This window comes from Heptranchias perlo, chromosome 3, assembly GCF_035084215.1.
Source record: "Heptranchias perlo isolate sHepPer1 chromosome 3, sHepPer1.hap1, whole genome shotgun sequence".
NCBI lineage: Eukaryota > Metazoa > Chordata > Chondrichthyes > Hexanchiformes > Hexanchidae > Heptranchias > Heptranchias perlo.
In genome coordinates, this window is record NC_090327.1 from 3,074,694 (window position 1) to 3,099,410 (window position 24,717).

At 44.5% G+C, this 24,717-nt stretch overlaps 1 protein-coding gene across 2 annotated transcripts in view; it reads left to right on the forward strand.

Annotated features, from left to right (window-relative positions):
• The window catches only part of lama3 (laminin, alpha 3), a 440,498-nt gene that overhangs the window by 204,962 nt on the left and 210,819 nt on the right, over window positions 1–24,717 (forward strand). The window contains exons 19-26 of one of the 2 annotated variants that reach the window (XM_067977687.1): window positions 1,337–1,389; window positions 5,452–5,557; window positions 7,789–7,888; window positions 11,946–12,102; window positions 14,181–14,319; window positions 18,515–18,657; window positions 18,829–18,935; window positions 21,431–21,578. In XM_067977687.1, coding sequence (XP_067833788.1) covers window positions 1,337–1,389; window positions 5,452–5,557; window positions 7,789–7,888; window positions 11,946–12,102; window positions 14,181–14,319; window positions 18,515–18,657; window positions 18,829–18,935; window positions 21,431–21,578 — 953 coding nt within the window. Of the gene's footprint in view, window positions 1–1,336; window positions 1,390–5,451; window positions 5,558–7,788; window positions 7,889–11,945; window positions 12,103–14,180; window positions 14,320–14,550; window positions 14,684–18,514; window positions 18,658–18,828; window positions 18,936–21,430; window positions 21,579–24,717 lie in introns of both variants that reach the window. The other variant, XM_067977691.1, reaches the window with a different exon arrangement.

Below are 24,717 nucleotides of genomic sequence, written 5' to 3' on the forward strand. Positions count from 1 at the left end.
AGAATCAGAGGGATCGATGAGGAGAAGTACTTTTTAACGCAGCGAATTGTTATGATCTGCAATGTACTTCCTGAAAGGGTGTTGGAAGCAGATTCAAAAGTAACTTTCATAAGGGAATTGGATAAAAAAATTGCAGGGCTACGGGGAAAGAGCAGGGGATTGGCGGAGCAGGCTCGAGGGGCCGATTGGCCTACTCCTGCTCCTATTTCTTATGAATTGGATAGCTCTTTCAAAGAGCCGCCACAGGCACAATGGGCCGAATTGTCTCCATTTGTGCGGTATGATTCTATGAAGAGATCCTTTTACGTCAATATGCTGCTGCCATTTCAACCTGGTACCGCATGGTAGGTTGTTACATAAGGTTAAATCTCATGGGATCCAAGGTGAGGTGGCATTGTGGACAGTGAAGAAGGTTATCTAGGATTGCAACGGGATCTTGATAAATTGGGCCAGTGGGCCGATGAATGGCAGATGTGAGGTGATGCATTTTGGTAGATCAAATCGGGCCAGGACCTACTCCGTTAATGGTAGGGCGTTGGGGAGAGTTATAGAACAAAGAGATCTAGGAGTACAGATTCATAGCTCCTTGAAAGTGGAGTCACAGGTGGATAGGGTGGTGAAGAAGGCATTCAGCATGCTTGGTTTCATTGGTCAGAACATTGAATACAGGAGTTGGGATGTCTTGTTGAAGTTGTACAGGACATTGGTAAGGCCACACTTGGAATACTGTGTACAGTTCTGGTCACCCTATTATAGAAAGGATATTATTAAACTAGAAAGAGTGCAGAAAAGATTTACTAGGATGCTACCGGGACTTGATGGTTTGACTTATAGGGAGAGGTTAGATAGACTGGGACTTTTTTCCCTGGAGAGTAGGAGGTTAAGGGGTGATCTTATAGAAGTCTATAAAATAATGAGGGGCATAGATAAGGTAGATAGTCAAAATCTTTTCCCAAATGTAGGGGAGTGTATAACGGGGGGACATAGATTTAGGGTGAGAGGGGAGAAATACAAAAGGGTCCAGAGGAGCAATTTTTTCACTCAAAGGGTGGTGAGTGTCTGGAACGAGCTGCCAGAGGCAGTAGTAGAGGCGGGTACAATTTTGTCTTTTAAAAAGTATTTGGACAGTTACATGGGTAAGATGGGTATAGAGGGATATGGGCCAAGTGCAGGCAATTGGGACTAGCTTAGTGGTATAAACTGGGCGACATGGACATGTTGGGCCGAAGGGCCTGTTTCCATGTTGTAAACTTCTATGACTCTATGACTCTATGGTAGTGAATGAATGTACATTTGAATTAAGTTCAACCTAAGTGCTTTGTTTTCTATATTGCAGAATGTCGCTGTAATGTGATCGGTACAATCAGCGGGATTGGAGAATGCAATCAGGTGAGCATACAGAAGAAATTGCAGGATTAGCAAGGCCCTGATCTAAACAAAGGAAACTACGAAGGTATGAGGCGCAAGTTGGTTGTGGTTGATTGGGGAACTACAGTAAAAGGTATGACGGTATTCAGGCAATGGCTAATATTTAAAGAATTAATACATAATTTGCAACAAATATATATTCCTTTAAGGCACAAAATCCCAACAGGAAAAGTGATCCAACCGTGGCGAACAAGAGAAATTAAAGATAGTATTAAATCAAAGGAAGAGACATATAAAGTTGCCAGAAAAAGCAGTAAGCCTGAGGATTGGGAGCATTTTAGAATTCATCAAAGGAGGACCAAGAAATTGATAAAGAGGGAAAATAGAATATGAGAGTAAACTAGCGAAAAACATAAAAACGGACTGTAAAAGCTTCTATAGGTATGTAAAAAGGAAAAGACTGGCCAAGGCAAATGTGGGTCCCTTACACACAGAGACGGGAGAATTTATAATGGGGAATAAGGAAATGGCAAAGAAACTAAACGAATACTTTGGGCCTGATATTAGGAGGGAGGCGGGTTGCCAGCGGGGGGGTCGACTGGGCGCGTGGGTAACCCGCCCAGTAAAATCAGTGGGTTCCCCACACGATTGTAAGTAAATTGAAGCCACTTACCTTGGCTTCCGGGTTTCGCGCTGGAAAGCTGCGCAGCGGGCGGACTGCACACCCGCATCATCGGCTGTCAGCTGGAGGAGCCCTATTTAAAGGGGCAGTCCTCCACTGACTGATGCTGCAGAAAGGAGCCAAAATTACAGCATGGAGCAGCCCAGGGGGAAGGCTGCTCCCAGGTTTAATGATACCCCACTCCTGGTCCTACTGGATGGGGTGAGGAGGAGGGGGAGGACAGAGATCTTCTCCCCGGCAGATGGGAGGAAGTGGCCTGCCTCTGCCACCACGAAGGCCTGGCTCGAGGTCGCAGAGGAGGTCACCTGCACCACCAACATATCGCCCACCTGCATACAGTGCAGGAGGCGCTTCAATGACCTAAGTAGGTCAGCCGAAGTGAGTACACTTACTCATTCCCCTACACTCCGTCTGCCACATCACCACCCCCACCCCACATCTCCTTCTGCACTGCCAACACTACTCTATCACATCACTCCTCACACACACTCAAACCTCATCCTCATCTTACCTGCACCTACTCACCTCGCCAGTACTCATCCCGCCACTACCACTCAACCCAATCCTCATACAATCTCATGGCTCTATCCCATACTCACCCTCTCGTGCATCTCTCTCACGGTCAGCCTCACTCAACCTGCCACTACCTGTGCTGCAGCCACAGGGCATGCATCACATATGTGCAGTAGGCAGCGTAAGGCAAACGTGTCGTGAGCATGAAGGGGATGCACAAGGTTGTTTGAGGGTTTGTCATGGTTGTTACTTATATTTGATTTCTGATCAACTCACATTACATATTATATTGTCACCATTACTGCCACGTCTTGGCCATTCTTGACTGGCTTGTCCAATAATGCCCTTTCATGAGGTTCACCATGAACACCCTTGATGCCACCCATTGGGTCACCCTACAGTGGGTATATGTGTAGTTGCACGACTATTTTGTGCAGGTGCCTGTGGCGCAGCACTGTGTTGTGGAGCTCCACGTGGCGGAGGTGGACGGTGTGCCTGGCGAGGCTGGTGATGTTGCTCGTCCTCCAATGGAGTGATGAATGCAGCAGTGGAACCCCCCCCCTCCCCCCCATCCTGACGGTGTGAGTGTGAGGGGGTCCGCAAAGTAGGTAAATGTGTTTGGACAGCAGAGTTGAGGGAATGATTTAATTATTTGGAGTGCGGAGACAATGGTGTGGCAGGCAAAACTTTGTCTGAGGTGACAGAGTGCCCTGCTGCAACGAATGAGGGTTTACCCCGCACCTGTTAAATGGACCTCTGCAGCTGCCACTGGCTGCTGACTGCAACACGTCTGTTTAAACAGGGAGTGTTTCCCCCAGCATGGGAAACACGCTCTGGGTAGTCCAAAATCCGAATCCTCCTGAAATCTCCAACTAATGAGGTCTGTAAACGACCTCAAGTACCCAGATAATGATCTTAAGTGGGATCCGGCCGGCTTTGATTGTCGGTGGGAGTCCCGCATGCGGGGGCTGCGCGCGCACCGATTCGCGTCATTGGGGAACCCAGAAGTGGGCGGGTTGGAGCCGGGCCCCGGACCCGCTCCGGGAATCCCCAATTTTAGGAGCCCCCCCGGCCACGAACACACCCGCTCAGCCATCCGAAAATTGACCCTTTTGTGTCTGTCTTCACAGAAGAAGGCACAAAAAACCTCCCAGAAATAGTAGAGAACCAAGGCTCTGGCGAGAATGAGGAACTGAAAGAAATTAGTATTCGTAAAAAAAATAGTACTAGAGGAATTAATGGGACTAAAAGTCGATAAATCCCAAGGACCTGATGATCGACATCCCAGGGTTTTGAAAGAGGTGGCTTTAGAGATAGTGGATGCATTGGTTGTCATCTTCCAAAATTCTATAGATTCTGGAACGGTTCCTGCAGATTGGAGGGTAGCAAATGTAATCCCACTATTTAAAAAAGGGGGGAGAGAGAAAACAGGGAACTACAGATCTGTTAGCCTGACATCAGTAGTAGGGAAAATGCTAGAATCTATTATAAAGGATGTGATAACAAGACAATTAGAAAATAATAATAGGATTTTGCAGAGTCAACATGGATTTATGAAAGGGAAATCATGTTTGACAAACCTATTGGAGTTCTTTGAGGATGTAACTAGTAGAATAGATAAAGGGGAACCAGTGGATGTGGTGTATTTGGATTTTCAGAAGGCTTTCGATAAGGTCCCACACAGGAGGTTGGTGAACAAAGTTAGAGCACATTGAATTGGGGGTAATATACTGGCACGGATTGAGAATTGGTTAACAGACAGAAAACAGAGAGTAGGAATAAACGGGTCTTTTTCAGGTTGGCAGACTGTGACTAGTGGGGTACCACAGGGATCGGTGCTTAGGCCCCAGCTATTCACAATTTATATCAATGATTTGGATGAGGGGACCAAATGTAATATTTCCAAGTTTGCTGATGGCACAAAACTAGGTGGGAATGTGAGTTGTGAGGAAGATGCAAAGAGGCTTCAAGAGGATACAGACAGGCTAAGTGAGTGAGCAAGAACATGGCAGATGGAATATAATGTGGAAAAATGTGAAGTTATCCACTTTGGTGGGAAAAACAGAAATGCTGAGTATTTTCTAAATGGTGAGAGATTGGGAAATGTTGATGTTCAAAGGGACCTGGGTGTCCTTGTACATGAGTCAATGAAAGCTAACATGCAGGTGCAGCAAGCAATTAGGAAGGCTAATGGTATGTTGGCCTTTATTACAAGAGGATTTGAGTACAGGAGTAAAGATGTCACACTGCAATTATAAAGGGCCTTGGAGTATTGTGTACAATTTTGGTCTCCTTACCTAAGACAGGATATACTTGCCATAGAGGGAGTGCAATGAAGGTTCACCAGACTGATTCCTGGGATGGCGGGATTGTTGTATGAGGAGAGATTGAGTAGACTAGGCCTGTATTCTCTAGAGTTTAGAAGAATGAGAGGTGATCTCATTGAAACATATAAAATTCTTACAGAGCTCGACAGGGTAGATGCAGGGAGGATGTTTCCCCTGGCTGGGGAGTCTAGAACCAGGGGTCACAGTCTTAGAATAAGGGGTAGGCTATTTTGGACTGAGATGAAGAGAAATTTCTTCACCCAGAGAGTGGTGAATCTTTGGAATTCTCTACCCCAGAGGGCTGTGGACGCTTAGTCATTGAGAACATTCAAAACAGAGATCGATAGATTTCAAGATATTAAAGGCATCAAGGGATATGGGGATGGTGCAGGTAAATGACGTTGAGGTAGAAGATCAGCCGTGATCTTGTTGAATGGCGGAGCAGGCTCGAGAGGCTGGACGGCCTACTCCTGCTCCTATTTCTTATGTTCTTATGATCAGTACCTGTAGTTGCAGGGGAAGTTTTTGTTTTGTGTTTAAACTGTGACCTTAATGTTTTAGGATGATGGCCATTGCTTCTGTAAGTCTAATGTATGTGGTGAGCGCTGCGATTGGTGTAAAGAAGGACACTATGCCTTGGAAGAGAGGAACTATTTTGGTTGTCGAGGTGAGTTAAAATATTAACAGTAAAGTCTGGACAAACCTAAATATTTCCTTCTGTGGTTTAGTATGTGATGCCTGTTATACTCATCCTCAAAACACGGTGCAACCCAGAACAAGCTGAGAAATTCACTGGGTCTGGTTTACAGTCCTGAAATTGCTCGGCTATTCTGGCAGACTCCTGCTGTAACTCCTGTTGAAGTCTGGTAGAACAGCTGCAAACTCTACTGAGACCTGGAAACACCGATGGTTGGAGATTCAACTCACCCTGGTAAGGGATGGAATCATACCTAGCAGCTAACACCCCGGAATCCTCCATCACCCTACCTGGACTCTCTATCTTGCAACTTCCCCTGAATTCTCCATTCCTCTGATTCCATCACCCCTCCCTTCACCTCACCAACTGGACATAAAAGATCCCAAAGCACTATTTCGAAGAAGAGCAGGAGTGTTCACCCCACCCCGGTGTCCTGGCCAATATTTATCCCTCAACCAACATCACAAAAAAAAAAGATTATCTGGCCATTATCACATTGCTGTTTATGGGAGCTTGCTGCGCACAAATTGGCTGCTGCGTTTCCTACGATACATCAGACTGCAGCGGTTCAAGAAGGCGGCTCACCACCACCTTCTCAAGGGCAATTAGGGATGGGCAATAAATGCCGGCCTCGCCAGTGACGCCCACGTCCCATGAACGAATAGAAAAAAAAACACTTGAAAATGTACTTCATTGGCTGTAAAGCTCTTTAGGACATCCTGAAGCTGTGAAAGGTGCTGTATAAATACAAGTTCTATCTTTCTTTCCTGCCTGAAGGACTGCAACAGGCCACATTTTCTGCCAGGTTTCTAGGACATGTGTTGGACTTACCGCCCAGCATGCCTACCCATTCCCATTATTGGAGCAGGGACTTTCCAGTCCCCCTTTTAAATATAATAATGAAGCTTCTCCCTCTTTCAAATGGGTGGTTCAAATGGGGAAGTCCAAAACCAGGGGCCATTAATGTAAGATAGTCACTAGTAAATCCAACAAGGAATTCAGGAGAAACTTCTTTACCCAGAGAGTGGTGAGAATGTAGAACTCGCTACCACATGGAGTGATTGATGCATTTAAGAGGATGATCGATAAGTACTTGAGAGAGAAATGAATGGAAGGATATGTTGATAGGGTTAGATGAAGTAAATAGAGTGGGAGGAGGCTCGTGTGGAGCATAAACACCAGCATGGACCAGTTGGGCCAAATGGCTTGGTTCTGTGTTGTAAATTCTATGTAAAAAGGGCATTACTGATCGCCACAAAATATTACAATCTGATACACTCCTGTTGTGCCCAAAAAACAGGCATAATGGATTCTAGAATTGGAGGCCCTGCTGGGAGAGCCATGAATATGAACCCGTACATTGTCCATTCCCATAGTGGATCTGACCACCAGTTTGTACCACCACACTGCCTCATCAGACTTACATTTTTTCCTCTTTTCCTCCCTTCCACTTCTGAAGACGTCGATGCCAATTTACAATTTCATGGACATTGGCACTTCTCCAGTATATCACTTCAATGACCATCATTCACGTGTGAGCCTACGACCTCATTTGAAATCCATGTGCACTTTGCGCTAGGAAATCCTACTGATTTTTTCCCCCTTCCCCAACCCTTTCTCTTTTCCATCTCTGTCTCCTCCTTTAAAACCTACCCCTTTGAACAAGCTTTTGGTCACCCTTTCTAAACTCTTCTTTGGCTCGCCTTCCATTTTCTTCACGTTTTCCTGAAGCGCCTTGGGGCATTTTTATTGCTAAAGGCACTATATAAATACACGGTGTTGCTGTATTCCTCACAATCAAAGCAAGTTTAAAAACACTGGGATAAAACAGAAAATGCTGGAAACACTCAGCAGGTCGGGCAGTATCTGTGGAGAGAGAAACAGAGTTAACGTTTCAGGTCGATGAACTTTCATCAGAACCGGAAGAAGTTAGAGAGTTAACAAGTTTTTAAGCAAGTGCCGTTAATTCTCTAACCGCTTTCAGTTCTGATGACAGGTCATCGACCTGAAATGTTAACTCTGTTTCTTTCTCTCCGCAGATGCTGCCCGACCTGCTGAGTGTTTCAGCATTTTCTGTTCTTATTTCAGATTTCCAGCATCCGCAGTATTTTGCTTTTGTTTTTTTTTTAAAACTGGGATTGCTCTACTTGAAGATGCTTCAAATGATAGCTGCTTACTCTTTCCACTCGTTCTGCTCACAGGCTGCCAATGTGACATCGGAGGCTCTGCTAATTTGACATGCAGTGAGTCATCAGGGACCTGCCAGTGTAGACCGAATGTAGAGGGACGCACTTGCAACCAGTAAGGTTTTTCTGCGCTATTCTCTGTACTTAACACATACCATATGCGTGTGGTTTGAAAACCCTCAATAAAATATCTAAAATGCATGTCATTTTTTATGATTAAAAATTTTTAATTTTTCATTAAAATGGTACAATTCTAAAGGGGGTGCAGGAACAGAGAGACCTTGGGGATGTATTACACAAATCTTTGAAGGTTTCAGGACAAGTTGAGAATGCTGTTGAAAAAGCATATGGGATCTTCTTTGTTAACAGAGGCACAGAGTACAAAAGCAAGGAAGTTATGCTAAACCTTTATGAAACACTGGTTAGGCCTCAGCTGGAACAATGTGTTCAATTCTGGGCACCACACTTTAGGAAGGATGTCAAGGCCTTGGAAAGGGCGCAGAAGAGATTTACTAGAATTGTACCAGGGATAAGGGACTTCAGTTATGTGGAGAGACTGGGGTTGTTCTCCTTAGAGCAGAGAAGTTATGAACAGTTTTGACAGAGTAAATAAGGAGGAACTGTTTCCACTGGCAGAAGTGTCAGTAACCAGAGGAGACAGATTTAAAGTATTTGACAAAAGACCCAGAGGCGACATGAGGAAAATTACAAGCCCATGGGATCCAAGGGAAAGTGGCAAGTTGGATCCAAAATTGGCTCAGTGGCAGGAAGCAAAGGGTAATGGTTGACGGGTGTTTTTGCGACTGGAAGGCTGTTTCCAGTGGGGTTCCGCAGGGCTCAGTACCAGGTCCCTTGCTTTTTGTGGTATATAATAATGATTTGGACTTCAATGTGGGGGGCTTGATCAAGAAGTTTGCAGATGATACAAAAGTTGGCCGTGTGGATGATGGTGAGGAGGAAAGCTGTAGACTGCAGGAAGATATCAATGGACTGGTCAGGTGGGCAGAAAAGTGGCAAATGGAATTCAATCCAGAGAAGTGTGAGGTAATGCATTTGGGGAGGGCAAACAAGACAAGGGAATACACAATAAATGGGAGGATACTGAGAGGTGTGGAGGAAGTGAGGGACCTTGGAGTGCATGTCCACAGATCCCTGAAGGTAGCAGGACAGGTGGACAAGGTGATTAAGAAGGCATACGGGATACTTTCCTTTATTAGATGAGGCATAGAATATAAAAACAGGGAGGTTATGCTGGAACTGTATAAACATTAGTTAGGCCACAGCTTGAGTACTGCGTACAGTTCTGATCACCACATTACAGGAAAGATGTGTTTGCACTAGAGAGGGTACAGAGGAGATTTACGAGGATGTTGCCAGGGCTGGAAAATTTTAACTATGAGAAAAGATTGGATAGGCTGGGATTGTTTTTTTTGGAACAAAGGAGGGGTGATTTAATTGAGATATATAAAATTATGACAGGACTAGATAGATTGAATAGGGAGGACCTATTTCCCTTAGCAGAGGGGTCAGTGACCAGGGGGTATAGATTTAAAGTATTTGGTAGAAGGATTAGAGGGGAGCTGAGGAGAAACGTTTTCACCCAGAGGGTGGTGGGGGTCTGGAACTCACTGCCTGAAAGGATGGTAGAGACAGAAACCCTCAACTCATTTAAAAAGTACTTGGATGTGCACCTGAAGTGCCGTAACCTATAAGACTACAGACCAAGTGCTGGAAAGTGGGATTAAGCTGGATAGCTCTTTTTCGGCTGGCACAGACACGATGGGCCGAACAGCCTCCTTCTGCGCCGTAACCTTCTATGATTCTATACTATGTTGTGTCCCTTCACTTTGTCAGTCCTTCTCTGAGAGACTCATCTCCCATTGCTGTTAGACATAAGGAAGAGTTAAAAAAGACGCAACAGTGCATTTACCTACCAAAAGCCAAACATAAATATATAAATATATAAATCATAAGCTTCTATTGGTAATTTTCTGAGCGCGCTCCGGTAGTCCTGAACTTCACCCAATCAACGACCCACTGTTTGTGATTTTCCAACATGCGCTAGTGGCAGGTGAGGTTTCCTCATAAACTCAGACAATTACTCCCACTCATCTGCTGCTGAAACCCTCATCCATGCCTTTGTTACCTCTAGACTTGACTATTCCAATGCTGTCCTGGCCGGCCTCCCATCTTCCACCTTCCATAAACTTGAGCTCATCCAAAACTCTGATGCCCCGTATCCTAACTTGCACCAAGTCCCATTCACCCAACATCCCTGTGCTCGCTGACCTTCATTGGCTCCCGGTCTGGGAACGCCTCGATTTTAAAATTCTCATCCTTGATTTCAAACCCCACCACGACCCTTTCTCTGTAACTTCCCCCAGCTCCACAACCATCCAGGATCTCTAGGCTCCTCTAATTCTTGCCTTTTGCACATCCCCGATTTTAATCGCTCCACCATTGACCGCCATGCCTTCAGCTGCCTATGCCCTAAGCTCTGGAATTCCTTCCCTAAACCCCTCCACTTCTCCACCTCTCTCTCCTCCTTTAATACGCTCCTTAAAACCTACCTCTTTGACCAAGCTTTTGGTCACCTGTCCTAATATCTCCTTATGTGACTCAGTCTCAAATTTTGTTTGATAATTGCTCCCGTGAAGCACCTTGGGACGTTTTACGACATTAAACGCACTATATAAATGCAAGTTGTTGTTGTGCTCCAATCTCTCATGCACAGAATATTTCAGTACTATTTAAACCATCCTGATTTGATGCTGAGAGGATGTTACCCCTCATGGGGGAATCTAAAACTAGGGGGCATAGTCTCAGAATAAGGGGTCGCCCGTTTAAGACGGAAACGAGGAGGAATTTCTTCTCCCAGAGGGTCGTGAATCTTTGGGATTCTTTACCCCAAAAAGCTGCGGAGGCTGAGTCATTGAATACATTCGAGGCTGAGTTAGATAAATTTTTGATCAGCGAGGGAGTCAAAGGATATGGGGAAAGGGCGGGAAAGTGGAGTTGAGGTAAAAATCAGATCAGCCATGATCTCATTAGATGGCGGAGCAGGCTCGAGGGGCCGAATGGCCTACTCCTGATCCTATCTCTTATGGTCTTATGATCTAAGTTATGAGGTCAAATTTTTACGACTATTAGTGATTTTACTCATCACTTACCGCCAAGCAGGTACAAAAAATAATCAAACAAGCTAATGGAATGTTGGCCTTTATCTCAAGGGGGCTGGAATACAAAGGGCAAGTAGTTATGCTTCAGTTGTGCAGAATCTTGGTCCGACCCCATCTAGAGTACGGCATTTAGTTCTGGCACCGCACCTCAGGAAGGATATATTGGCCTTGGAAGTGGCACAGTGCAGATTAATCAGAACGATACCATGACATAAAGTGTTAAATTATGAGAACAGGTTGCATGAACTTGTCTTATATTCCCTTGAGTTTAGAAGGAGGAGGGTAGATCTAATCAAGGTCTTGAAAATGATAAAAGGGTTCGTTAGGGTAGATGCAGATAAATTATTTCCTCTGGTGGAGGAATCCAGATCAAGGGGGCATAATCTTAAAATTAGAGCTAGGCCATTTAGGATGCCTCATTACAGTGATAACATTTTACCACAGGTGAAGTAAAAATGTCAAATTAGCTAATCCTGAGGGGGAAGATCCAATCAATTAAAGTTTCCCAATATTTGATGGTTTAAAAGCCTCACCAGGAGAAAGGCATTGACAACAACTGTGAGTGTATTAACACACAGGAACATTCCATCTCCTGAGTGAGAAAGATATTTTAAACAAGGAGAAGGAAATGAAAGAAAATCAGATTTTGTTTTTACGTACACATTTATAGAGGCCCCGCCTGCCCTTTAATGTGGATGTATAAGATCCCACGGTGTTCTAACCAATATTTATCCCTCAACCATCATCACTAAAACAGATTATCAGGTCATTATCACATTTTTGTTTATGGGATCTTGCTGTGTGCGAATTGGCTGCCGCGCTTCCTACAATATAACAATGACTACACTTAATTGCGCTTTGGGACATGCTGTGGTTGTGAAAGGCGGTATATAAATGCAAGTTCTTTATAGAGAAAAATTATTAAATAAATTGTAGCTTTTGCATGATGATATCATTTGCACTGAGACTAAACTTTCTAACCTGTATTTGAAGGCCATTGGGCAACCACTATTTCCCAAATCTTCACCATTTGAAGTATGAGATTGAAGACGGCACCACGCCCAATGGAAGAGCCGTTCGGTTTGGTTTTGATCCACAGGAGTTCCTGAACTTCAGCTGGAGAGGCTATGCACAAATGTCAACAGTGCAAGTAAGTGATCAAAGAGTCCAGTGAAACGGGAATCCAGTGAAACGGGCGTCTAGTGAAACAAAACCAAATATTTTTACGTTGGCTAAATTTGTACGATGCAAACCTTTTGCCCGTTTAAAAGAAAATATGTAGCAACAAGATAATTATAAATGTATATGATTTTCATCATTTAATAAGTAAAAGTTTAAAGTTAGATAGCAATTAGATATATTGAGAAAATAACGTACTAAATGTTCATGGGAGGGAATTTCGGGATGTGTTTGCATCATTTAATGTTTTGTGCCTAGCATATGCACGATGATCAGATTATTGGTGGGATAAACATATGCCTGGGCTTCATTTTGTTGCCATTTGCAAAATTCAGGAAAATTAAATCCCACTCAAAAATAATCGGATTTGTAGTAAAGTAACAGGCCAGTTTTCACATAACCTGGCAAATGTGCAGGGTTGAGCGCATCGACATCCCAGTTGTACCCCAGCGATTGAATTTATTTTGATCACAATCTCAGTACAATGTAAAGCAACACTAAAGCCACTTGTAAATCAGATGGCAGTGTGACTTCCCACGCGCTGAACTGGAGATTGGGCCATGTTATATGGGTCGTAGGGAGGATTGGTTGTTATTTTATATTGGGTAAGTACAGATATTTTTCCCTCTCCCCAGGCAATTTGGTTTTTTTCATTATATAACGTTTTACCCTTATGATTTCAGTTACCTTTGTCAAAAACTATGATTGTCTATTAGTAACTTGGCTATCCCACTCTACTTGTTCTCAGATGCAGCAAGCAGCTTTTCTGTTCATGCCACAGACTGCCCATTGCTCTTTCTCTGCACCTTCCCTTTATGCTTGGTTTTACTTTCACCAGAGCACTTTTGCAATGTGAGGCTCCCTCTCTAGTGTCCCAGGTGACCATTGTCATTAGGGAAATATTATTGCTGGAAAGTCACTCTATGAATAGACATGTTTGGGGTGAATTTCCTTAGGAATTCTCCGAACTTCATAACACCATTTGTCTGAGGTTTTCTGTGGCTCTTCGTCCTAAGTTACGCCATGCAAGCATAGGAAGATAGGAACAGGAGGAGGCCATTCAGCCCCTCGAGCCTGTTCCACCATTCAGTTAAATCATGACTGATCTGTAACTTAACTCCATCGACCCACCTTGGTTCTGTAACTGTCAATACCTCTGCCTAACAAAAATCAATCAATCTCAGTTTTGAAATTTTCAATTGACCCCCAGCCTCAACAGCTTTTTAGGGGGAGAGTTCCAGATTTCCACTACCCTTTGTGCGAAGAAGTGCTTCCTGACATCACCCCTGAACGGCCTACCTCTAATTTTAAGGTTCTGCCCCCTTGTTCTGGACTCCCCCCCCCCCCCCACCAGAGGAAATAGTTTCTCTCTATCTACCCTATCAAATTCTTTAATAAACTTGAACACCTCAATTAGATCACCCCTTAATCTTCTATACTCGAGGGAATGCAAGCCAAGTCTATGCAACCTGTCCTCATAATTTAACACTTTTAGCCCAGCGGGAGAAACCTAGCAGAAATTTGCCAGCATCATTTTGTGGGTCATGTTCCATTCTTTCTAATGGTGGTTTAGTACTAGATAACCTTTATGTAATATTCTGTATTAGATATTATTCTTTCTAATGGTGGTTTAGTACTGGAATAACCTTTCTGTGATATTCTGTATTAGATATTCCCAGTCAGACTCTGTGAGAATACGGTTATGACCCATATAAGTAATGTATGTTTGCTGGTAGGCCCCCGATACTATGAGAATTCAGCTTTCCACACTATAAAGAGATCACTAATCAAAAGTTGTAAGTTATCTTCTAACAAAATTGGAGTAATCCTGTGCAAGATTGTAATTTAGGTTCAGAATTGAGCTTGTTATGTATTTTTTAAAATTTTGCCAGACAACTCTGCTGCTGGCTTGTCATGGTTTGGGTTTAACAGTTCAGACAACGCCATTGCTTGCTTTGTGGTGTGCGAGTACCAATTAGGGTGATTCTTCTGCTGTTGGTGGAGTTCAGGTTTTCCCTTATGCTCCTTTGACTGCTTTTTTCTTCCCAGCCAGAGGTGGTCATGTCTATCACTGTGACTTCTCCTAATCTGTTTCGCATAATCTTCCGTTACAAGAACCGTACCCCAAAGCCTGTTAGAGGAAGGATCTCAATCACTGAGGAAGTAAATGTTGATTCTTGCTGTAACTGTAAGTGGCTTTCGTTTCTGCACCTAGTTTGTCCACCATCTTTCCGCCCTCTTAACGTACCAACCTCCTGCCCTTATTTATCTGTATGAGGTGATTCTCTTTGACTTTGAAGGATCTTCCCTACAACTTGGCTGGCCTTTATTCTGCATGAGCTCCCTCAATTACCACTGCTGCTAACTCTGCTTCTAGCTCACCCCACCAGTCATGTGTTAATTAACTTCACTTTTACAGAATAACGTGAGGGTAACAGTGCATGTGGAGAAAAGAAACCTTAATATGTTCCGCATCGCCTTGAGATATATTAACCCAGGATTCTCTACTGTGTACGGCCATGTAACAGTTTATCAAGCCCAACAAAGCACAGGTAAGGCTGAGCAGTGTTAGAGGGTTGAAAAACTCACCAGTCCGATTTGATTGTCATTTTACGGTAAGTAATAAAAGCATTTTTAAAATCAGTTTTGTTTTTTTGCCTAATACAATGATTGCTTTGTTTGGATGGGTAACATATGGGGTTGCCAACTCCGGTTGGACGTATTCCTGAAGGTTTCATCACATGACCTCCTGCCTACAACCACCCCAGCACCCCCTTCCCCACCTTCGCTCCCACCATTGGTCGCCCAACACATCCATCCTCATGGCGCCCTGCCTTCCCATGGCCAATTGGGAAGCAAACAGACTCTTCATTACTCAATTGAATGATTCTTGGCTCTCCGTCAAACAGCCTTTTCTCCCATCCCCAATATTTTTATAACTAATAAACAAAAGCGTTTGAAGAAAATGGAAAAAAAAACACAATTGTTTTCAAAGCCCCGATAATTTTTCTCCTGGGTTTGATCGTGGCAGTGTCCAGGAAATTAATCTTTAATTCCTGGAGACTCCAGGACAATCCTAGAGGGTTGGCAACCGTAGTAACATAACCTATGGTGACTTCAGCCCTCGCCTTGGAGTGGCTGCAGTTGTACTCAAACATTAACTGTACACGCAGCTTCCAACTTCAGCTAACAACCTTTATTGACTTGGAATTTCCTAGATAGCACTGTTACATCGAAATTTACGCCAGTTTTATGCCGAGGTTTGCCAACAGGAACATCCACCTTAAATTTCCTGTGGAGCTCATTTGCCTACGCTGCAATGTAAAAACCGGCGTAAAACAAGTAGAATCAGCAGGATTATCGTGCATTCTAATTTTTTTCTTGTAAATGGCTGGGACAGAGGTTTAAATTAATGTTTTTTTTTGTCATGTCCTAATAAAGTTGATCAAAATTATATACCTGTATGCTAACATTTTTTTTACTTCATTGTATATTTCTTTAAATAATCAAACTTGCTCATAAATTAAACTTTGTCCTTCACTGTGTTAGTCTTTGATAAGTGTAACTAATTGAAGAAGCCCCAATGTGATTTTTAGAACACCAGATTTGAATAGTAGTTACAGTTTCATGCAGGCACCTTTGCAATCCTATTGCTGATATACAACATACGAACAATGATGGGCAGGAAAAGAACCTCTGGTCCGTCCAGCCTGTCCCACACAATTGCGATGCCTTGTGTATCACAATACCCAAAAACCATGCGATCTCCTGGGAGAGGCAAAAAAAACAGAGTAAAACCCAGGCCAATTTGGGAAAAGAGATCTGGGAAATTCCTCTCCGATCCCCTTAGACGATCAGACTAGTCCAGGAGCTGGCCCTGATATTCTATCCATTACATCACCTACCTTTTGCACGCAGTGACTTCCGCTCCAGCCTGAAACAGGTCCAGCTCTCGCTTAAAGGAATTCAGCGAATCGGTGTCCACCGCACGAGCCGGCAGCCTGTTCCAGAGGTCCCACTATTCTCTGGGAAAAGAACCACATCCTGACATCTAACCTCGATCTGGCCTTGACAACTTAAAATTGTGACCCCGGGCCCTCCCTAATCTATTTAATTGGAACAAACTATCAACTGGAACACAATCCATTCCCTTCATCATTTTATAAACCTCAAATTAGACCAGCATTTATTTATTTTAATATATGCTTGCAAAATCTCTCCTACTCAATCTCTATTTCAGCAAATCACATAATCACGAAGAAGTAAGGGATTCTAAGAACTCTGTAGTTGTGCTTTAGTTATTTACAAAACATAAGCGATAGGATGAAACTTTAGAAATCACAAGTGCACTAATACAGTTCTATAGAGAATGCTCTGGATCTTGCAATTTATAAGGAAAGGAAGAACTTGCATTTATATAGCACCTTTCACGACCTCAGGATGTCCCAAAATGCTCTACAGCCAATGAAGTGCTATTGAAGTGTAGTCTCTGTTGCAATGTAGGAAACACAGCAGCCAATTTGCGCACAGCAAGATCCCACAAACAGCAATGAGATAACGATCCGATAATCTATTTTTTTATATAATGTTGGCTGAGGGATAAATATTAGCCAGGACTCTGGGGAGAACTCCCCTGCTGTTCATGTATTCAGGCACCATCAATTCATTTAAATGAACATTCAACCTGAATAATTTATGTAATGAATAATGAATGTTTTTATCAATAAGTTTATGGTGCATTGGAGGGGAACTTGGACAAAGCATTTGAATCTCCAGGGCAGAATCTGCAGTTTCTATTTAACAGCTAAAATTATTTATATAAGAAGGAAATAAAAGTGGCATTTTTGCACAAGAAAGCATCAGTAGTTATAGGAAGGCGAATGGTATGTTGGCGTTCATTGCAAGAGGATGTGAGTACAGGAGCAGGGATGTCTTACCGCAGTTGGTGAGACCACATCTGGAGTATTGTGTGCAGTTTTGGTCTCCTTATCTGAGGAAGGATGTCCTTGCCATGGAGGGAGTGCAACGAAGGCTTACCAGACTGATTCCTGGGATGGCAGGACTGACGTATGAGGAGAGATTGGGTCGACTAGGCCTATATTCACTAGAGTTTAGAAGAATGAGAGGTGATCTCATCGAAACATATAAAATTCTAACAGGACTAGACAGACTAGATGCAGGGAGGATGTTCCCGATGTCTGGGGAGTCCAGAACCAGGGGTCAGTCTCAGGATACGGGGAATGCCATTAGGAACCGAGACGAGGAGAAATTTCTTCACTCAGAGGGTGGTGAACCTGTGGAATTCTCTACCACAGAAGGCAGTGGAGGCCAAGTCATTAGATGTATTCAAGAAGGAGATAGATATATTTCTTAATGCTAAAGGGATCAAGGGATATGGGGAAAAAGCGGGAACAGGGTACTGAGTTAGACGATCAGCCATGATCATTTTGAATGGCGGAGCAGGCCCGAAGGGCCGAATGGCCTACTCTTGCTCCTATTTTCTACGTTTCTATGTCTCTATGTTATAAAAGTGCCTCTTTCCTGAAAGGTTAAAGCTACAGACCTGAGAAATGCAGTTACTCCACCAGTTACTTTGATATTAGGTGACTTCGGATCCTGCTGTGCCTAAATCTGCATCAGTGAGCGATTGGCATTATTGCTGAACATTCACCTGAGCTGGTTTATAGGAAGGTAGGGAACGCGGCAGCCAATTTACACACAGCAAAGTGATAATGGACAGATAATCTGTTTTAGTGATGTTGGTTGAGGGATAAATTTTGGCTGGGACTCCCCTGCTCTTCTTCGAAATAGTGCATGGGATCATTTACATTCACCTGAGAGGGCAGACAGGGCCTTAGTTTATTGTCTGATCCGAAAGACAGCACCTCCAACAGTGCAGCACTCCCTCGGTACTGGTAGCGTTAGCCTAGATTATGAGCTCAAGTCTCTGGAATGGGACTATGAACCTACGACCTTCTGACTCAGAAGCAAGAGTGCGACCCACTGAGCCATGGCTGACAATACTTGTGATGTTGTCCCTCATGGATTATACAGTTGTTTTACTTGTGAGGATATTTATCAAACAACCATCCACAACACATCTCCTGTATGATGCTATTTGAGTTGGCAAACTCATACTGACAATGTATTGTCCCAAACTCATGTTTTTTATAATACCATGTTTACATTTCATAAACTTAAAGAAAATCAGAAATATTTTAGATGGTATGAAATTTTAAATATAAAGCCCTATAAAATGAATTTGTAAATCTGTTTCACTGCTTAAATATGTCAGCTTTAATTCTGCTTCTTTGTCTGTTTCGCCTGCATCTGTCTGTAGTCCAGAATTTACGAGTGATCCAATCTTTTCACCTTGTTCCTAGTGTCGCCCCAGGCCAAAGAGATTATCTTTGCTCGTAGTAAAGAGCCATCTTTTGTTACGGTCTCGAGAAGTAACTACGGTGACCCTTTCCCGCTCACACCCGGGACTTGGACTGTCACCATTGTGGCAGAGGGAGTGCTCTTGGTGAGGAAAAGGCTAGGATGTATTATATTAAAGCATGGTAAAACTCTTGCCTGTAGCTTTCAAAATGGATTAAATTGAATTTCTGTTGCAATGAAAGTATACTTTCTCGTCAGATTCCGTCCTGCAGTTGATGATCTAATCCATCAATGTATTTTTAAATCTGCACACTAGGACTATCTGATCCTGCTGCCCAGCGATTATTATGAAGCTCCGATCCTGCAGTTACAAGTGACCGAACCCTGCACTTCTGCAGCCAATCCAGAACAAGCGGGAAAAAAGTAAGCAAAACGCTGACAGAAAAGTTCTGCGGATGTCAGAGGTGAAGAAGTAGAGAACAGTTGGGAGTGAAATCCTGACTTCTTGTTTTTTTGAATGAAAATCCTTTATGGTTCGGGAGCACTGATGTCAAGAGAACCTATCGGGTTCTCCCCCCGCCCCGAGTAAAATAAAAGTCAGAATTCCCCTACACTCGCTGACCTACACTGGCTTCTGGTCCGGCAACGCCTCGATTTTAAAATTCTCATCCTTGTTTTCGGTCCTACAACCCTCCGAGATCTCTGCGCTCCTCCAATTCTTGTCTCTTGCACATCCCCGATTTTCATCACTCCACCATTGGCGGCCGTGTCTTCAGCTGCCTGGGCCCTAAGCTCTGGAATTCACTCCCTAAACCTCTCTGTCTCTCTCTCCTCCTATAAGACTCTCCTTAAAACCTACCTCTTTGACTAGCCTTTTGGTCACCTGTCCTAATATCTCCTTATGTGGCTCAGTGTCAAATTTTGTTAGCTAACGCTCCTGTGAAGCGCCTTGGGACGTTTTACTACGTTAAAGCCGTTATATAAATGCAAGTTGTTCTTCCTTATGTATTAAATATTTGCTTTTTGCATTTTCATTCTTTTTGATTTATAAGATTTTTTGTCTTTAACTTTATTTTTGTTAAGTTTAGTTAATAATATAATAAATAGAGGCATGGCAGGGCACCTCAGACCCGTGGAATGCACATCTTGTGCCATGTGGGAACTCCAGGACAGTTCCCGTGTCCTGGACAACCACGGGTACTAGAAGTGTTGTCAACTGGAGGAGCTCAAGCTCTGGATTTCGGAGCTTGAGCAGCAGTTGGCATCAGTACAGTGCATCTGCGAGGCTGAGAGCCAAGTGGATAGCACGTTTCAGGAGCTGTTCACAACACACCTTAAGAGAGTGCAGGCAGAGAGAGACTGGGTGACTGCCAGACAGACAAGGAGGACCAGGCAGGTAGTGCAGGAGTCCCCTGAAGGCATCTCACTCTCTAACCAGTATTCAGTTCTGAATACTGGTAAGAGAGAGGGTTCCTCTGGGGAGTGCAGCCATGAAAGGCTCAGCTGTACATGGGGGGAGGAGAAAGGTTAGGAGAGCAATGGTGATAGGGGATTCTATAGTTAGGGGAATGGTCAGGCATTTCTGCGGCCGCAGACGTGATTCCAGGATGGTATGTTGCCTCCCTGGTGTCAGGGTCAAGGATGTCAATGAGCGGCTACAGAAAATTCTGGAAGGGGAGGGTGAACAGCCAGAGGTCACGGTCCATATCAGTACTAACAACATAGGTAGAAAGAGGGATGAGGCCCTGCAGGCAGATTTTAAGGAGTTAGGAAAGAGATTAACAAGCAGACCTCAAAGGTAGTAATCTCCGGTGCCACCTCCTATCTAGTATAGAAATAGGAGGATAGAGCAGATGAATGTGTGGCTGGAGAGATGGTGCAGGAACGAGGGCTTTAGATTCCTGGTGCATTGGGACCGGTTCTGGGGGAGGTGGGACCTGTACAGGCCGGACGGGATGCCCCTCAAAGAGCTGAGACCAATGTCCTCGCGGGGAGGTTCACTCGTGCTGTGATGGGGGGGTTAAACTAATTTGGCAGGGGGATGGGCACCAGGATGTACCATTGGAAAGGAGGAACAAGGTGCACAAAGGATTGGGAGAGAAAGATAGCACTAGAATAAGAAATAGTTGGGTATTAGGCGGGATCAGACTGAAAGAGAGTACAAAAAATCTAAGATAGGTTTACAGTGCATGTGTGTAAACGCACGAAGCATGGTAAACAAGGTTGGTGAGCTGCAGACGCAAATAGCCACATGGGAATATGATGTAGTGGCGATAACTGCAGAAACGAGTTTGAAGTCAGCAAGGCAATTTATGTTCAAAACAAAAATGTCAAAATGTTTTCAGAGCCTGTAACAGGGGGCAATTTTAACCTGATCCTCCAGTCGGGAAACTGCCGAAATCGGATGCAATGCTGGCTTCACACCACGCCTGATTTTATTCTCCATTGAAGTCAATATTGGGCGGGGTGTAAAACCAGCATTCCACCCGATCCCGTGGGATTACCGCCCGGCCAGTTAGGTTAAAATTGGGCAGGGTGTAAAACCAGCATTCCACCCGATCCTGTGGGCTTACCGCCCGGCCAGTTAGGTTAAAATTGGGCAGGGTGTAAAACCAGCATTCCACCCGATCCCGTGGGATTACCTCCCAGCCAGTTAGGTTAAAATTGGGCGGGGTGTAAAACCAGCATTCCATCCGATCCTGTGAGATTACTGTCCGGCCAGTTAGGTTAAAATTGGGCAGGGTGTAAAACCAGCATTCGACCCGATCCTGTGAGATTACCGCCCGGTCAGTTCGGTTAAAATTGGGCAGGGTGTAAAACCAGCATTCCACCCGATCCCGTGGAATTACCGCCCGGCCAGTTAGGTTAAAATTGTCCCCTGTGATTCAGTTGATTTAATTCTAAATTGCCGTCAACAGCTGCTTGTTATACAAGTACTTGCCTTTGGACATCTTCCCATCTGCTGGAGCTGATGATGGCACATACACAGTTGATGGCAAACAGCAACCTTCAAATCAAATATTGACATCTTACCACCCAAAGATGGCTGATCTCACTGGCAGACAGGTACGAAAGAATCCCTATCAAACCTTATATTCAATCTACGTGGCTGTTATTTTTTTAAGCCAGGGCTTAGAAATTAGGAAATGTATTTTGCTAATTACATAATAATTACATGAACAATTACGTGAACATCCCCATCCTCAATGATGGCAAATCCCGACATGTGAGTGCAAAACACAAGGCTGAAGCATTTGCAACCACCTTCAGCCAGAAATGCCGAGTGGATGATCCATCTCAGCCTCCTCCCGAGATCCCCACCATCATAGAAGCCAGTCTTCAGCCAATTCAATTCACTACACGTGATATCAAGAAATGGCTGAATGCACTGGATACGGCAAAGGCTGTGGGCCCCGACAACATCCCAGCTGTAGTGCTGAAGACTTGTGCTCCAGAACTAGCTGCGCCTCTAGCCAAGCTGTTCCAGTACAGCTACAACACTGGCATCTACCCGACAAAGTGGAAAATTGCCCAGGTATGACCTGTCCACAAAAGGCAGGACAAATCCAATCCGGCCAATTACCGCCCCATCAGTCTACTCTCAATCATCAGCAAAATGATGGAAGGTGTTGTCGACAGTGCTATCAAGCAGCACTTACTCACCAATAACCTGTGAGTAAGTGCTGCTTGATAGTGCTGCTTGATAGTACAATTTTACAACACCAAGTTATAGTCCAGCAATTTTATTTTAAATTCACAAGCTTTCGGAGGCTTCCTCCTTCGTCAGGACATTTACCTGACGAAGGAGGAAGCCTCCGAAAGCTTGTGAATTTAAAATAAAATTGCTGGACTATAACTTGGTGTTGTAAAATTGTTTACAATTGTCAACCCCAGTCCATCACCGGCATCTCCACACCAATAACCTGCTCACTGATGCTCAGTTTGGGTTCCGCCAGGACCATTTGGCTTCAGACTTCATTACAGCCTTGGTCCAAACATGGACAAAAGAACTGAATTCCAGAGATGAGGTGAGAATGACTGCCCTTGACATCAAGGCAGCATTTGACCGAGTGTGGCATCATGGAGCCCTAATAAAATTGAAGTCAATGGGAATCAGGAGGAAAACTCTCCAGTGGCTGGAGTCATACCTGGCACAATGGAAGATGGTAGTGGTTGTTGGAGGCCAATCATCTCAGCCCCAGGACATCGCTGCAGGAGTTCCTCAGGGCAGTGTCCTCGGCCCAACCATCTTCAGCTGCTTTATCAATGACCTTCCCTCAATCTTAAGGTCAGAACTGGGGATATTTGCTGATGATTGCAGTGTTCAGTTTCATTTGCAACCCCTCAGATAATGAAACAGTCCATGCCCACATGCTGCAAGACCAGGACAACATCCAGGCTTGGGCTGATAAGTGTCAAGTAACATTTGCGCCAGACAATGACCATCTCCAAAAGAGAGAGCCTAACCCACGTCCTCTCGACATTCAACAGCATTACCATCGCCAAATCCCCCACCTGGGGGTCCTGGGGTTCACCATTGACCAGAAACTTAACTGGACCAGCCACATAAATACTGTGGCTACGAGAGCAGGTCAGAGACTGGGTATTCTGCAGCGAATGACTCACCTTCTGACTCCCCAAAGCCTTTCCACCATCGACAAGGCACAAGTCAGGAGTGTGATGGAATACTCTCCACTTGCCTGGATGAGTGCAACTCCAACAACACTCAAGAAGCTCGACACCATCCAGGACAAAGCAGCCCGCCTGATTGGCACCCCATCCACCACCCTAAACATTCACTCCCTTCACCACCGGCGCACTGTGGCTGCAGTGTGTACCATCCACAGGATGCACTGCAGCAACTCGCCAAGGCTTCTTCGCCAGCACCTCCCAAACACGTGACCTCTAACACCTAGAAGGGCAGCAGGCACATGGGAACAACACCACCTGCACGTTCCCCTCCAAGTCACACACCATCCCGACTTGGAAATATATCGGCCGTTCCTTCATCGTCACTGGGTCAAAATCCTGGAACTCCCTTCCTAACAGCACTGTGGGAGAACCGTCACCACACGGACTGCAGCGGTTCAAGAAGGCGGCTCACCACCACCTTCTCAAGGGCAATTAGGAATGGGCAATAAATGCCGGCCTTGCCAGCGACGCCCACATCCCATGAACGAATATAAAAAACAATACCACATCAATCCACTCAATGCTACTTATATATAAAAAAATACAAGGGCCTGGAAATTCCAGGTGGTGAGTTTCACCTGTCGGTGCTCTATTCTCACAGAGCTGAACCCGTGACACCTCATGGGTCATTTCACGGGCGATGCTTTGGAGGATCTCCAGCGGGAATCCCGCGTTAAATGGGAGTAATGTGATGGGGGGTGCTTTGAAATTAGAGTTTAGCCTTTAAACTGGCCAAGTCTGGCTGCGAATTATAACAGCCGGCTGGGAAATCGCAGGTAATCTGGCTGACGGAGTTCACTAGCCAGGCTGCTGCACTGGATGGCTCATAAGTCCTTTTGACCCACTTTTCATGAATGTCTTCTGCTCAAGCAGCTGGTACAGACATCCGAAAGAGGGGCAAGTGCTCCATAAGTAGAACCATATAGTGTTGGTGAGGATGCTGCGCTGCACGATTCACAGAGCACAGGGGATCCAGTGCAGTGGGGAAGGGGGGAGGATGTCCCACCTTCCAAACGGATGCCGAGAAAAAGAAAGACTTGCATTTATACAGCACCTTTCATGACCTCAGGATATCCCAAAGCGCTTTACAGCCAATGAAGTTCATTTTGAAGTGTAGTCATTGTTGTAATGTAGGAATCGGGAAATGCACACAGCAAGATCCCGCAAACAGCAATCTGATAGCGACCGGATAATCTGCTTTTTTTAAATTGATGTTGGTTGGAGGGTAAATATTGGCCGGGACACTGGGGAGAACTCCCCTGCTCGTCTTCAAAATAGTGCCGCGGGATCTTTTACGTCCACCTGAGAGGTCGGATTGTGGTCTCAGTTTAATGTCTGATCCGAAAGAAGAACGTTTCGGAGTTGTGGGGCCCAGAACTCATGGGTACACATCTGGAAAGTAAGATGTGCTAAGAACATCACACCTGTGTTTAGTCTTTAAGCTGATAGCTGTGACTGTAGAATCTACAACTATCAATTGTGGCAAAAATCATATGAGCGATTTTGATTTTTT